This window comes from Neolamprologus multifasciatus, chromosome 9 (assembly GCF_963576455.1).
Source record: "Neolamprologus multifasciatus chromosome 9, fNeoMul1.2, whole genome shotgun sequence".
Classification (NCBI taxonomy): Eukaryota; Metazoa; Chordata; class Actinopteri; order Cichliformes; family Cichlidae; genus Neolamprologus; species Neolamprologus multifasciatus.
The window spans coordinates 14,032,453-14,048,230 of record NC_140447.1 but is presented as its reverse complement, the minus strand read 5'-3'; the positions used below and the strand labels follow the sequence as shown (position 1 = coordinate 14,048,230).

At 39.2% G+C, this 15,778-nt stretch overlaps 1 protein-coding gene across 2 annotated transcripts; it reads left to right on the top strand.

The window, feature by feature from the left end:
- The first annotated feature begins 832 nt into the window (after nt 1–832).
- Nucleotides 833–10,331, top strand: ropn1l (rhophilin associated tail protein 1-like). Of its 2 annotated transcripts, none has more exons than XM_085173437.1 (6): nt 833–967; nt 1,370–1,502; nt 2,299–2,422; nt 3,206–3,367; nt 3,956–4,131; nt 7,587–10,331. In XM_085173437.1, the coding sequence occupies exons 2-6, from the start codon at nt 1,372–1,374 to the stop codon at nt 7,654–7,656; spliced, it is 663 nt and encodes a 220-aa protein (XP_085029563.1). In that variant the 5' UTR covers nt 833–967; nt 1,370–1,371; the 3' UTR covers nt 7,657–10,331. The 2 variants fall into 2 exon arrangements, with proteins under 2 accessions (XP_085029563.1, XP_085029562.1); XM_085173436.1 differs by lacking the exon at nt 7,587–10,331 and adding an exon at nt 4,565–4,744 and having other exon boundaries at nt 835–967.
- Nucleotides 10,332–15,778: the final 5,447 nt, after the last annotated feature.

Here is a 15,778-nt window from a genome sequence, read left to right as displayed (position 1 = left end):
TTGTTCTTTTTCAGTGTTACTTTGGTGTTCCACTTTTCTGTCTAAAGTTAAATTTTATCTTAATAAAAATATTAAAGCCAGTGACCAGTTTCAAAAGAAAGTTTATGTTTAAAGTTTTGAGACTGTAATAAAACCCATAAAGATTCCTCTAAACACATATCTGATTAAATGTATAGTTTATTCAATTTGACCGACAGGTTTTAGCGTTCCTAACATGAGGGAAAAGGTATTTTCCCAATGATCAGTTAGTCTTACTACAATAAACTTAGGTGAGGGACCACAGTATGCTATTTGAACACTGATCTCTGCTGAAAATGCCCTTTTGTATATCTGTGTAAATATTCCATTAAGAGTTCTAAATTATGATGAATGATTCATTTGTTCCTTACAGCAGGGGGGTGTCTAGAAGGGGAGCAAAGGGGCCTGCATCCTGAAATATGATTGGCTGCCCCATCAAAGTCACTGTATTAGAAATATTAGTACTGTACTGTCTTATAGTGCCCCAAACCATTATACAGCATAGAACGGGCCACTAGTGCTACTGATTCTAGCTCTTATTTAAGTAAAAAGTTTTGAAAGTGGTGTTTTGTGCACCAGTCTTTTTTCACTGGAGGAATATTTCTGACTGAGTATTGAGATTTATGTCGGTGTTCTCCATGGGTGTCATGTTATTTTCGTCAGACAGATAATGCTGCCTCCACATGAACAGAATCAACTTTCTGGGATTTCCTTAGCTGGATGATTGAGCATGTACCAGGAACAGTCTATAGTGTTTTCAGCAGAAGGGGCGGTAGTGCTCTTCTGGTGGGGTTTCTAATACCACAGAAGAAGAAGAAGAAGAAGAAGCCGTTGCTATGCGACGACGCTACAACACTCCCATGAACTGCTAGGCATAAATAACCATTACTTAGACTAGCAACTCATATTTCAGGGGCGTCTTCCGGTGATTTTCTGTTCATCAGTCCAGGTAACAGGCTACAGTTTTTAAAGCAAGTACCATAACGTGGATTAATACCAGTGAATATGCTATAATTATGTAGTTGAACAAAGGAGAGGGACAATTGGGAGAAAATGTTTCGTGGACTAGAAATTAGTATTCATTTATTAAGTTGAATCGGTAAAATAACGGTACCAGATGAGAGTGTATATGCAAATTTTAAACTTACTTCTTTGAAACACACTGTGTTCATAATCATATGTCTATATTCCTGTCAAACTCCTATGGAAAAATTTGAAGCACCAGAATGCAGTCTTTATATTAATGATGTTTTTTTGTCAGTGCCGGTGATTTTTAGTGTCGTTTTTAATTTTCTATTGATTTCTATTTCCTTTCAACTAATTGGACATTATTGCATTGTTTATATTACAGCCATGCCTCTTCCAGACACATTCTACTGTGCCCAGCAAATTAACATCCCTCCCGAGCTGCCAGACATCCTTAAAGACTTTACTAAGGCAGCCATCCGAACACAGCCCAAGGATTTGTTGCAGTGGTCTACAGCGTAAGTCTTAATGTCTGTCAATGAAGGTTCAGGTTAAGAGTAGAGATATGTGTGATTGTGTTTTATTCCAGTTTAATTCTCACAAACAGGAGCATAAACCATGTCTCCAGGCTACATCACTGTAGGAAAAGGCAGGCCCCTTTCACCTGTGCGTGTCTTATCTTTGCATTGACTAGCTGTAATTAGATCCCAAGGGCTTTCATGCTAGTGCAGCAGTTAAACTATCTTACTGTCTCGAATAAAGAAAAACCATGCTAAAAGCACTCGATGATATGGAAATATTCAATTTATTTTATTTTACCTTTTATTTCCTACCTCTAAGGACTCTCAGCATCCTCTTATTTTTTATTGACCAATGTAGCTTGGCTTTGTTTATAGCAATAGACAATAAAGTGAGTCATACAGTGAAGCAAAAAAACGAATCGAGTGCCTCCTGGGTGATGAGATGTTTGTGTTATTAAAGTAATACTTGGCTCTGTTCCCTTTCAGAGATCCTGAAAGTCAATAAATGCATGGAAAGTTATAATTTTTCTTTTCTAATAATGAAGTGAAATATACCACAGCATGCCTGGAAAACCTCTCACAAAGAAAAGCAAAAAAAACCCCAAAACAATTTACTCAGCTGATGGTGTCCATGATAAATCGTTTAACATCATTTAACACACTCTTTTTTTTATTGCTTTATTTGAATGGTATACTTAGGAAGCTTGGGGGCAGATGAATTTCAGAGAATGGTGATGCTAAACACAGTGTTTAAGAATTCTTTGCTAATTATTATGACTGTGTCCTCTTCCAGATACTTCAGTGCTCTGTCTAAAGGAGAGTGTCTGCCTGTTAAGGACAGGCTGGAATTAAATGTTGCCACCCAGAAGACGGACACTGGGCTGACTCCAGGTCTTCTGAAGATCCTCCACAAACAGGTAGTTTCTCAACAGCAGGCTCGTAACCTGTAGAAGTTGTCGCACAAATAAAATTTTTATTCTCACTGCATTTACTTTATCACATATTTGCGTTTTGTCATTTACTGTTTTGCTTTTATGGGTATAATTATAACTTCCATTGAGTTTAATGTCCAACTTTGATTACTCTTCTATTCTTTTATGCATGTTTTTATGTGTGTGTCTCCATATTGCAGTGATGTTCCCGTGTGGGTCATTAAAGTTTCATATTGTTTTAAATCCATTTTATCTCACCTGGGCTGTTTGCTGGCATCTCAGTGTGGCGGATTCATTAAAAGAAATGAATAATTAATATTTCCTTAAAAGCTAGCACTTAAGCAGCAGCATTAATCTTGTGAGAGTGCTGCTCTTTTGCTGTCTCGAGTTATTCATTTTGTAACATTTTAAACTGCATCGATAGTAGAAAGTCTGAAAGAAATCCAGAAAATCTGTATGCAAAACAAATGCAGATCTGTGCCATTATTTGAGAGATTATTATTAGTGTTTATATCCTGTTCAAATCGACTTTTTATTTGGATTACTGTGCATCAGTATTTGCGATTATTTATGCCCTGGCTGTCCACATATAAAAGTCTAGAGAAAAAAGGGATTGTAAGTAAATAGAGCCACCAGATTCTCCATATCCAACCTTGTTGTTTATTTGTGGAAATAGGTCTCATTTCAGATTTTATCTAGAAAGTGAATAACTAGATTTTCTTCCACCTAAAGTCTCCTAACCCCCCATTTTTTATCATCAAATCATAGCTATCGCCCAAGAAAACCTGTAGCAAAGAGGAACTGCAGGCGAAGTGGAAGGGCCTGTGTCTACCTGTGGCTCAGCTGGAGACCCTGCTGTCGCTGGGCAGCTTTGGCTCAGATATCGACTGGATGGACTTTTTTGCCCTGGGCTGCAGCGCTCTTGGAGGGGTGAGGTGTTCACAATCCTGGCTATAAATGCAAATACAACTTTATATGCTTCTTCCTTTGAGCCTTAAAAACCTGGTGCGAGGCCAAGCACAGCTGGAGATCCTCCAGCAGCACACTCTAGTCTCCAGGTGTTAATGTTAGATCCAGGAATTTGCAATGCAGTCTCCATCATCGGGGTCCCCTGGCTCCAAAAAAGAGTGACTGGATAAATCCTTTAGCAACTACTTGAATCTTCGCTTCGCTGTTAAGCCAATGATTTTTTTTAGATTCAGATAGAGCAGTAGTGACAGATCAAAGAGAATTTATTTAAGCATGAAGAACTTTACAGAAGATAAGTTGGTGTCTAGGAAAGCAAATGCAGCTAAGCATTAACAGCATTATGTGCTCAGTGTTAGTAATTTGGGTAACATTCTACTCCTGTTTTCAAGGCTCTTGAACACTTTAACCACACGAGGGCACTCTTATGCTACTTAGATTTAGCTGTCTGAGTTACAGTGTGTGCATGCAAGTATATTTGCAGTGTGTCTTGCTTAAATGGGATGCGACAGCAAACTAATTCTTTGTTTTTGTGGCAACACACATCCTCAGACTCTTATCAGTTCACTTAAGTTTGCCTGTGAGATCCTAACAGAGGATGAGACGGGTGGTGCCGCAAAGATCCCGTTCGACACCTTTGTCAGGCTCTACACTTACCTGGCTCAGCTAGACAGGGACGTGCCACAGGAACACATTGACAACTTCCTCAGCAGTCTGCAGTCACAAGTGTAGGTGTCATTTTCTCCTCAGATGTATAGCTGTCAGTCACACCACAAGCATAATGGGTGTAGTAGTGGACAATTTAGCTATTTTGTATGCATAACTATTTTTTTTTTCACACAGCGTAATTAGTTTCCCAGTTTGAATTATTTCTTCAGCCCGAGCTAAAAAAAGAAGAAGTTTTGTTTGTTTAAAAAAAATATTTTACTCTTTTGTATTTCAGTCATAACTCTGGATGTGCTAAGCAGTATTTTAACTCTGTTGGCCCAACATTTCTGCCAGTCAGTGTCAGTTGGCTCAGAAGCACAGACAGTTTAAGCGCTAAGCCATTTCCCACTAGCCTCAGATAATGTTGTGAGATTGTGATGTTCAGTGTTGTGAAAATCCCTATGCTGCTGAGTGGAGCTGTTGCACTGATTTGCTGGTTTCTCTGCCCGACAGCAACAAGCAGAACGGCATGATTCAGGTTTCCAACTTCTACCCCAGCAGGAAGGGAGGGAAGCAGTGGCAGAAAGCAGTGGAAGAAAGAAGTTAGAAATAGGAATAAGGAAATGATGGCACCCAATTAATAAATGGAGCAGCTAACGCTTCGTCAAGCACAGCTGTTTTTCCAAAAAGAAATTGGTCCCATTAATTGTTGGCATCAGCCACTGTGGCCGATTATTCATCAGTGTCCGGCTGAATCAAGCCGCTATTATGAGTCGGGTTGGATTTAATGAGCAGCAATAGAAGCACAAAGCTGCCATGCTCAAACTGTCAGGTAGGGCGTGTGTGTATGCTTTTTATTTCCCATTCCCGTATGACTCGGCTAGTGAAGTTCATTTATCATGCACGCTGCCTATCAGCTTGCAGCCTCGCCACATTTGGCCTCTCTGCTCGCATCTGCATTTCACCCAGCAGACCAAAAAAAAAAGGAAGTCAAATAGATAAGCGCCTACGCCACAAGAGTGTGATTTTCAGCTTGCGTTAGAGACTTGTGTTATATTAACTCCTCTGTGCGGTACTGTAAACAAACACAGGCACATTTCAACACCAGTGACAGTGACAGTGTGAAAGGTCCAGAGGTCCAGAGATACAGTATGACTGTTATTAACATATTTGCCTCTCATACAAACACACACAAAACTGCTACGTTGGAGGTATTTCAACAGACAGCACAACAAACGGGATCAGAGAAAATTCCGTTTTCAGACACTTTTGGCATTTGGTCACAGGGGTGGAGGATACACGCACACACAGATACTGTAGCTTACCCCTTCCAGGATTGCAACTGTGGTCAAGTCAAAGAAGACTGGAAGACAGATAGAGCCCCCGCTAACTCGATAACTGCAGGCTCTCCGCCCATATGACACAGCAGAGAAAGAATTTTGTCAGGGCTTCCAGCAGTGATCTTTTTGTGCAACGCCCACGTTAGAACTGAGTAAATGAGCGCGCTGAAAATAACTCAGTATTAACTGTAATCTGCTCATAATGCTTTTATATTTGGAAAGGTTCCTATTTGTATTGATAGCTTTTATGTCTGGGTGAAGTCTGAAGCAGAGATAACTCTGGTATCAAAGATGCAGGCAGCGCATAATTTGTCTTCATTAAATAACACAACATTCAGAAGCCATGCGTGAGGATGTGGATCGCCCAGCTGGAATTACAAGGTTAAATAGGACGAGATTTTTAGCTGTACTTATATTGTATTAAAAGAGGTATATAAATTGACAAGTAGAAAACATAAACACTGATTTGAACTTGGTTTCCTGTGGATCTTTTTTTTCCAGGAACCGATGAACATCTTTTGATAAGGAAATCAGGAAGTTTTTGATTCTGTGCAGGGTTTTCTCATATACAGGAATTTGCGGCAACCCCACACGTTTTATGCATAGCCAGAGGAAATATAACAGTTCCCTTTTTAACTACTTATTAGGGATTCATTCACCATTACATAGTGGGCATTACTGTGTATCAGTTGCACAGAAATAATTTAAAAAAACCCCAATTATTTTTCAAAATACAGACTAGCCTTGACTGATCATTTTTTATAAAGATTATAAAAACGCCCCATTTTGAAACCGGAAAAACCCTGCGGGGCTATATATGTAGTTTTTTTCTTTTCTCAAAAAAGTACATGTTTGTGAGCTGGTACTTTCCAGTGATCTAGGAATTACCGTTAATGCTGTTACTGCTTACAATAAAACACTATGTTGAAAGCTCAGTTGTGTATTTATTTAGTCTGCAAGCAAGCACTATTGCTTGCATGAGTGTTAGGGGCTTCTATTTGAAAGCCTTTTGATCTAGTGAATTATTATGTCGTTGTTAATTGGATTTAGATACTCTGGTAATGTTGCTACAGTAAAACAGCAAAGCAGTAAAAACATGTCTTTCACCCTGTGCACATAATTCTTCGAGATTTACAAAATCCAAGCCTCGTGACAGCAAATTACAAAGAGCAGCATCCTGTTGACTTAAATCAAACTAAACCTGGCAAAGCTGGCAAACTGCATGTGTTTTGAGACACAACATGTTCTTGTTCTTTAGAAAAATGTCTGTCTTGTCAGTCACACCTGTCTTGGTTGACAGTTCTAGTTAAGTAAAAATACAATCCACCAAGAATGCTGTGGCCTCAACACAGAGAAGCATTACTATCCTCCTCCTTATCATCATTAGTTTATTTATTGAAAACATGTTGAGGGATAGCCATAGAGGTGCTGAGGTACACAGTAAGGTGCAGAAGTAAATCTATGGAGCAGCAAAAGAAGAATAGATTGTAAATCACTGTATATGTAAATACCTACTGTTTAAATGCAACACATTATATGCTCCTCACAAAGCATTCCTTGGATATGCTCAAATTTCTCTCCAATAAAAACTTCTTTTTAGGGGCATCTTGCACTATAATAGTCAGGCTTACAGTTACAGATGCTGTGTGCCCCCTTTGTTTTAGGATGTTAGAACATGGAAAAACATGATGTAATTGCAAAGATGTCAGTGGTTTAGGAATCTCAGCTTTAGGGTGGACCTTGTTGCGCAGCCTTTACTGTTTCTCCAACTTTTGCTCACAACATCACATCTCCAGGGACGTGACAAATGTTGCAGGGCAGTGCGAAGGGGGGAAAAAAGGCAGTAGAAGAGAGAGCAGACACAAAGGCTTCATTCTACAGTGACTCTGTTGTGTAAGAGATTTCAGGGTAAGGATAAGGGAAAACATATTTCTAGCTGTTTTCTGAAGTTGCAGAATTTATCGTTCTGTGAGCTGTATTGTTGAACTGGGTTGAGCTAGACTCCACTTTGGGAGCATGAGAGCATTGTTGGTTTGAAAGATTTATGGGTAGGTTTTATCAGTCGGTTAGAAAATCTAGATAAGTAATCTGTGATGACTGGAGATGTTTGTATAAATTGTTTTGCCGTACATGCATATATATGAATGAAATGAATTTAATTGACATGTAACATATTTAATGTGTGTATATTACAGGGAACTGCAACATGGGATGATAAAGCCACTGGACTTTATCTGCTGGGACGATGTGGCTTCAGCTCCATAACAAACCATGCACACCGAAGCTGGAGGTTTAACAGTGGAGGTGGATTCGAATCCTAAAAGGATTGTGCATCATGTGCTGATATATCAAAAATAAGGAAATGATCTGGAAATACTGTCTACATTGTAAATGCTAAAAACAGAAATATGGCGTATACGACTGGGGTGTATGCTCACCGCCATCTTTAAGATGGGCACCTGTCAATCAAGCAAAGACCCGCAAAGCATTTTCTCTTTGAGCCTCATTATCTTCCTAATGGAACAGTGATCTTAAAATCCCCACTGTGACACATATCAGCAGGTGTGAATTTAATTATTGAGACTTAAACTCATTCAAAAAAAAATACTGTAATTACTTTTTGCATTTTGAGAGAGGACCTCGGGGTGAGGGGTGGGGGTGCTTCATCAGATTCTGGGATTTATTGCAGCCATTATCATGCAGCCGTTGGAGGACCAGCATTTTATACAGCTTGATAAGTCCCTTGTACAGTAGCATTACCTACATGATTATGCACAGTCATTAGTTGCTCTGCAAGACGGCCAAAAAGAAAATACGCCCTTTTCACTTTGAAGATTTTATATATCAGGACTTCTTAAAAATTATCTGATCCTTACCAGATTCTAAAATGATTTAATGAGACGAAGGATGAGCAACATCACGTGAAATATTACAGTTTCATTATTTGATTAATGAAAATCAATGTGTGTGAAAAACTAAGTAAACTGTGTGATTCTGCAGCTGCCTGAAGTGATAGTTTTTTGTGTGACTTTATCAGTCTCTCACATCACTGTGAAGGGATTTTGCTGTTGTACTCCTTCCATTAACTGGGGTTTTCTTGCATTTATTTATGCACAGCTCTATTAAGGTCCCACCACAGTGTTTCAGTCACGTTGAGGTCCAGACTTTGACAGCACCTTGATTCTTTTCTTTTTCAGCCATTCAGTTGTAGATTATTAGCTGGTGTGTTTGGTTTCATTGTTCTGTTGCACGACTCGATTTAGGCAAAGCTTTAGCTGTTGGACAACAGCCTCACATTTGACTCTAGAACACTTTGGTATACAGAAGACTTCACGGTCATCTCAATGACTGGAAGGTGTCCAGGTCCAAGACTGCAAAACAATTCCAAATCATCACCCCTGTGCTTTACAGTTAGTATGAGGTGTTTGTGCTCATATGCTGTGTTTGGTGTCTAAAATTAGATTGCCAAGGATGCCAACACTGTCACTAAAACCTGCCACAAATATTGTCAGACAGAGTCAATCTGTTGGCATACGGTCTGTTAATTGTATGCAGTTCACATATATGTTCCCATCTACATAGACAGAAATTCACATTTAACTATTATAACCTTCCTGTTTTTTGGGATACAGTATAACCAACCTCTTCGAGTTGTTGTTATTGACAAAGACGCATTCAGACTGATGGAAACATGCTGGCAATCTGTCTGCATTTATTAATTAGACAGCATAATCTCAGAGTGGTTGCAGTTCAGGGTCAGACTGGGACTGTTTGCAGAGAGGTTGCCTCCTATCAGGTGAAATGAGTCCTCTGGGGTGAGTTGCCTGCTCTTGGAAAGATTACATCTACCTTGTTTTCCACTTGTGAATAATTTTTCTTACTGCAGAATGATGGACCAGATTATTTGGAGATCACCCCACAACCAATCCCAGATGGCCATCAAGAATTGGTAATCTAAGGTCTTTGCTGATGTCTTTCCTCCTTAACACACACTTAAATGCTACAGACTAGTACTAACAGCTGCTGATGATCAGTTGATCAAGTGCATTGGATTAACAGCACCTTGCTGCTACTTACTGTCTTAATTCCAATATTATGTAAGTTTGCACTTGTTTGTAGTTTTTACACACACTGTTTTTGCCATACTTTTTATTGAATAAATAATAACCCAGTGTAATGCTTCACGTGTTGTTGCCTAGTGGAGGATGTATACTTGAATCCTTAAAACTGAAAGACAATTTTTAAAGATTTTTTTTTAATTAATCTATTTACAAGCCTGATTTTGTCTTTGGTCTGACATCATGCTACCAATACGTAACACTGATTGGTACAGCCTGTATTTGGGAGGGTTTTTTTTAAACACATGAATACACAGCACTTAATTAAGGGCCTCTAGTGATTGATTAAAATTAGCTAATTACCACTTGTAGACTATTGAATTTTTTCCCCCCTACTTAACATTCTACAAAAGCTTTCTCTCACCATGGATTTAAGTGTCGCCCTCAGCTTCTGAGTGCTGGTAGTGTTTTGTGCCCTGGCTTCATTAACTTATTAGGCAAGAATATCAAGAGGTTCTAATCAATCTATTAATATTCACCACGTTAGGGTCAGTGCTATAAAGAGAAAAAAAAAATTTCCAACCTATTCTCAGACAGAAACAATCCTTTAAAAGCCTGTCATAAACACTTAATTTAAGTCACACTTTCAGTTCATTACACACATGCATGCACCTAACAGTTCAGTGCTTGTGCACATACAGGGCTCATAGTAGATCATTGTGAGGGACTCCTGCTATGTGCCAAACAGGGGAGCATCGTGGGTGTTTTGGCTGCTTGAGGTTTTCAGGGGAAAAATGAATGACTGAAAGAGGAAAAGCATACAGGAGCCTGTGTAAACATACAAGCAACAGCAAGGTCATTTTATTTTCTTGCAGAAAAATTCAAGAAAACTGTAAGTTTTCACATACAGTGGGATGCAAAAGTTTGGGCAACAGTCATTATTTTCCTGTATAAATCACTGGTTGTTACAATAAAAAATGTCAGTTAAATATGTCATATAGGAGACACACACAGTGATATTTGAGAAGTGAAATGAAGTTTATTGGATTTACAGAAAGTGTGCAATAATGTTTAAACAAAATCAGGCAGCCGCATAAATTTGGGCACCACAAAAAAAGAAATGAAATTAATATTTAGTAGATCCGCCTTTTGCAGAAATTCCAGCCTCTAAACACTTCCTGTAGGTCGTAGGAGATGGCCATTCCAGAACATTGTACTTGTTCCTCTGCATGAATGCCTTAGTGGATTTTGAGCAGTGTTTCGGGTCGTTGTCTTGTTGAAAGATCCAGCCCCGGCGCAGCTTCAGCTTTGTCACTGATTCCTGGACATTGGTCTCCAGAATCTGCTGATACTGAGTGGAATCCATGTGTCCCTCAACTTTGACAAGATTCCCAGTCCCTGCACTGGCCACACAGCCCCACAGCATGATGGAACCACCACCATATTTTACTGTAGGTAGCAGATGTTTTTCTTGGAATGCTGTGTTCTTTTTCCTCCATGTATAACGCCCCTTGTTATGCCCAAATAACTCAATCGTAGTTTCATCAGTCCACAGCACCTTATTCCAGAATGAAGCTGGCTTGTCCAAATGTGCTTTAGCATACCTCAAGCGGCTCTGTTTGTGCTGTGGGCGGAGAAAGGGCTTCCTCTGCATCACTCTCGCATACAGCATCTCCTTGTGTAGAGTGCGTCGAATGGTTGAATAATGCACAGTGACTCCATCTGCTGTAGATGATGTTGTAGGTCTTTGGTGCTGGTCTGTGGGTTGACTCTGACTGTTCTCACCATTCGTCGCTTCTGTCTATCCGAGATTTTTCTTGGTCTGCCACTTCGAGCCTTAACTTGAACTGAGCCTGTGGTCTTCCATTTTTTTCAATATGTTCCTAACTGTGGAAACAGGCAGCTTAAATCTCTGAGACAGCTTTCTGTATCCTTCCCCTAAACCATGATGGTGAACAGTCTTTGTCTTCAGGTCATTTGAGAGTTGTTTTGAGACCCCCATGTTGCTACTCTTCAGAGAAAATTAAAAGAGGAGGGAAACTTACAATTGACCCCCTTAAATGCTCTTTCTCATTATTGGATTCACCTATGTATGTAGGTCAGGGGTCAATTTGAGTTCCAATAATTAGTTCTAAAGGTTTTGGAATCAATAAAATGGCAACAGTGCCCAAATTTATGCACCTGGCTGATTTTGTTTAAACAATTATTGCACACTTTCTGTAAATCCAATAAACTTTATTTCACTTCTCAAATATCCCTGTGTGTGTGTAAATATGATGTATTTAACTGACACTTTTTAATTTAACAACCAACAATTTATACAGGAAAATAATGACTATTAACAAGGTTGCATCCCACTGTACACGCGTCTTATCGGAAAATGCCTTTTTACATGAAGAATATTCCATGGTAATGCTTTTTTTTAAAAAAGTAATATTACTCTGCTTATAGGTTAAGACATATTTCAAACACATGCCGTGAGGACATTTTGGTTTTATTTTAGAATTACAGCTATTTGTATACACAACTCCCCATTATCAGAGGCTCAAAAGTGACTGTTTGACTGCTTGAAGTCTAGAACCCACAGATACAACCAAATGATGTTTCCTTGCTGTCAGAAACTGCCTGCTTGTGGATCACACTGTCTTCAGTAAGTAAAAAGCCGGCTCTGCAAACCGCAAGTATTTCCACTCATGAAAGCATCTTTTGACTGAAGACTTTGACAGTGATAGTCTTACCTCCTCAACAGTGTTCTCGACTAGATGTGAAAGAAACCAACAAAGTAATTCAGAGTCCGTCCACTTTAATCGTTTTCTGTGGTCTTTCAGGCCACTAAAGATTTTGCTATCTCTCTCATATGTTTATTTGGGTTTTGCAGCCTAATGATGGCCACCCTCACTTGCATCAGCATCTCACCATACCACAAAACTACTTGTCAGTGAACTGTTCAGTTGCTTATAAGCCTCTGAAAATGATGACTGCATAAAAAACGGCTTCATGAATTTGAGCTGAAAGTCAGCACTTCAGTCACATCTTGATTTTTTGATTTAGAAATTGGTTGAGGAGGTGTACGCAGAAAAAACGACAAACATTGTGTCATTATCCAAAAACGTATGGACCCAAATGTATTCAGTGGATCGAGGACTCAGTAAGACACTCACACTTTCATGAAATCCACACATTATCAGAAGTCCTTAGGTCATCTGTTAGAGAAAATGTGATTTGTCTTCTGAGCCAAGGTTGAGCCAAAGCTGTGCATGTGAAGCATGTGATGTGCAATAAACACGACGTGATATAAATATGACTACAAGCAGTGATGAGGCATTGACCTGATTCATACTTAATTCTGTGCTGTATTTAATAAAAGTCGCTTAAATTACACTTGCCACCTTACTGAAGGTGGTTCAACATACATATTTTCATGGCGATTTAATAAGTTCAATCACTTTGTCAATTTTCCATTCCGTGCAATAGTGAACAAAGTCTGATTTGCAACGAGGCTGTTCTCAGTTATCAGGCAGAATCCTGCACCGTGGGATGCTGTAGGACATATACAGAGTGTATGTCTGCAAATGTAAAGTGTCCTTACTGAAACTTAAATTTCCCAACAGCTGTGTTTCTGTCCCAGGCCTTGATGATAAAATGTCCCTTTGAAAGAGATAAAGAGTTTGTATCCTAAATTATCACCCTTGTTAATGTACCCTTCCATTTTGAATGAGAAGAATGAGAAGAGTGTCACTGTGGGGATTTGCATGTCGTAGCAGGTTATTTGATTTTATAATACAGTTTTCTAACCATCATTTATATATCATGATAGAAAACAAACACAGGAAATAAAGCTGAATAATGATAACAACAACAACAACAACAATAATATAAGGCAAACTGTTTCGCATAAGAACTTGTAATATCATGCCATCTATGAATCCCTGCACTTTAATGGGCTCTAGTTATTGAGTTTAATCCCCTGAAAGACCAGTTTAGTGCCAAGCAATACTAGCCAATTTCTTTTTTACTAAAGGAAAATTGTTGCTTTCACGGGAGCTTTATTCTGCTGAACATTGCACTGAATAGCACTACTACAGCTGAGGGATGGATCAAAATGTAAGACTGGAACAGAATCCAACTTGAAGTATTAACACTCAATTGCCTGTTGGTTTGCTCTGCTTAGCTAAAAGGATTGTGGTCCGACACCACAGGCCTGTGATAAAGCCTCCCTTGTGACAGTTATAACTGTTGAGCTGTGGTTATTTCAGCTGTGTCTGGACTTCCCTTTATAGTTAGTTTCTCTCTTTGCATTACACTGCAACTGCATTACAATAAGAGGTAGTTCTAATATTTTGTTCACACCCTTTTTTTATAAATGAGAGTAGACTAGATATTTGGGAATATTGTAGGAGAAGCAGGTGAAAAGAGAAGTAAAAGAGTCTGTTCCTACTATCTGCCCCCCCCCCCCCCCCCCCCCCCCCGTTTTACGTCATGTGCTTTATTCTGTATTCAGTTCAATTTAAAATACTATATAGGGATAAAAATCTGCTAAATTGATAGCTAGGACTATCCACTTTGTGTGCATTTGTGCGTGTGTAACAGGCTGACTGCATGTAGAAGTGATATGTGTTTCAGATTAACAAAGAAACAATTAATAACAATACAATGGAACTGCAGAATAGCAATGACAGCACAGTTGTATCAGTGTTGTCATGCGTTGCACTGGTTGTCTCTTGTCATGCATAAACAAATGTTGCTGATTTTATAGCAATCACACGTTTGTTTCCCAAGGAGATGTTGCACTTTAGTCTTGAAGTTTGAAGGAGGCCGTGGTGCAGATCCATGACACACTGGAGAGATGACATCTCTTGGCTGGCTGCATAAGCTGGTAGAGGTACCTGGAGGGCAGAAGGTCTGGGCTTGCTTGCTTAGGCTGCTGCCTCCAAGACATGGATGGATGGAAGCTTACAGTCGGGAGTGACCAGTTAGCTAGGTTGGTAATTTCAAGCTTTGAAAAGAAGATTCGGCTTAGATTGGCATATAAGACCCACTTATCCCAACACAAACGGAACCAACACACCCTGTCATTGACATAAGCTGTTACCTCCTCCATCCTATAAATCTCTAGCGTAATTTCCCACCATAATGACAAAGTCGGTATATCTTGCAAGGACCATTTCTTAGTTATACCTTTCTTACTTGTCTGTGAAGGTTGCAACAAGTAAAGCTTTTAACAGACATGTATCCTTTTTAGACCAATTCTGCGGTATACATCCAAAAAAGATTGTCTTCATGTCCAAAGGAAATGTACAGTCAAAAATGCCTTGTAGTGTACCATGAATGTCTTTCCAGTAGGTCCGTAGCAAAGAACAATCCCACATAACATGGGTGTGATGTGCTCGTTGGTGTCCACAGTTTCTCCAGCACACAGGAGGATTCGCATCATAATGAGCCTTTTGACACGGAGTAATAAAGAACCTTATCATAGACTTCCATCCAAATTCCCTCCAGCTGCTGGAGGAAGTACTCCTCCATTGCCGTTCCCACATCTGAGACCATTCCTCCCTTGAAACACACACCCCTCCCTCCTTTTCCCATAACATCTTCACATAGTCAGTTGAGTGGGGAAGCTTATTTATAAGAAAATTATACAAAAAGGAAATGAGTCTTGTATCGACATCCCCACTATACGCTTGTCTAAACAGAGTTACCAATTCCACATTAGTGTTTGACATCACACCGATTGTTGTCTTTATATAATGTCTTATTTTCAAGTATCGATAAAAATCCTGATTTTCTAGATTGTATTTCTGTTTCAGTGTGTCAAAACTAATTAAGTTAACTAATTAATTAAACCTTGTCAATACATTCTCGAATGTTCGAATCCATCAAGACAGCTTGTATTGGAGAGGAAAACATGCTCTCCTCAATAGTCTTCCATTGTGCTTGGTAGCTTGTATCACACCAATCGACCACAGTCTTCAGCTGAGCAGCCCGAAAATATTTTTTTAGTGACCTCCCGCCTTCTTATGTAGTTGTAAAGTTTTAAAACAAACCCCCATATAAACCGCAATATTATTTTATCCCATTCGTTGAGCTTACATTTGTTCTAATGTCTTCATAGGTGCTGCTTTGTTGCACAGAGTGTGGCTCTTTCCTAACCTGTCATCTTTAGAGATCCAGTTTTGTCTTTGTTGGCCAGTCTCTATGAACTGCTACTTATATAAACAAACTGGTACATATATATTGGATGTCTTCTCTATTTCAGCATTCAAAGTGTTTTCTTATGCCAAGCCTCATTCACACATGCACACAAGCATTTCTTTCTATGCTGAAGCACT

Excerpts from the sequence above, each read along its gene's own strand:
- ropn1l (XM_085173436.1), top strand. The coding sequence starts at position 1,372 with ATGCCTCTTCCAGACACATTCTACTGTGCCCAGCAAATTAACATCCCT. Across the intron at positions 1,503-2,298 it reads TTGTTGCAGTGGTCTACAGC|ATACTTCAGTGCTCTGTCTA; the intron begins GTAAGTCTTAAT and ends GTCCTCTTCCAG. Across the intron at positions 2,423-3,205 it reads TGAAGATCCTCCACAAACAG|CTATCGCCCAAGAAAACCTG; the intron begins GTAGTTTCTCAA and ends ATCAAATCATAG.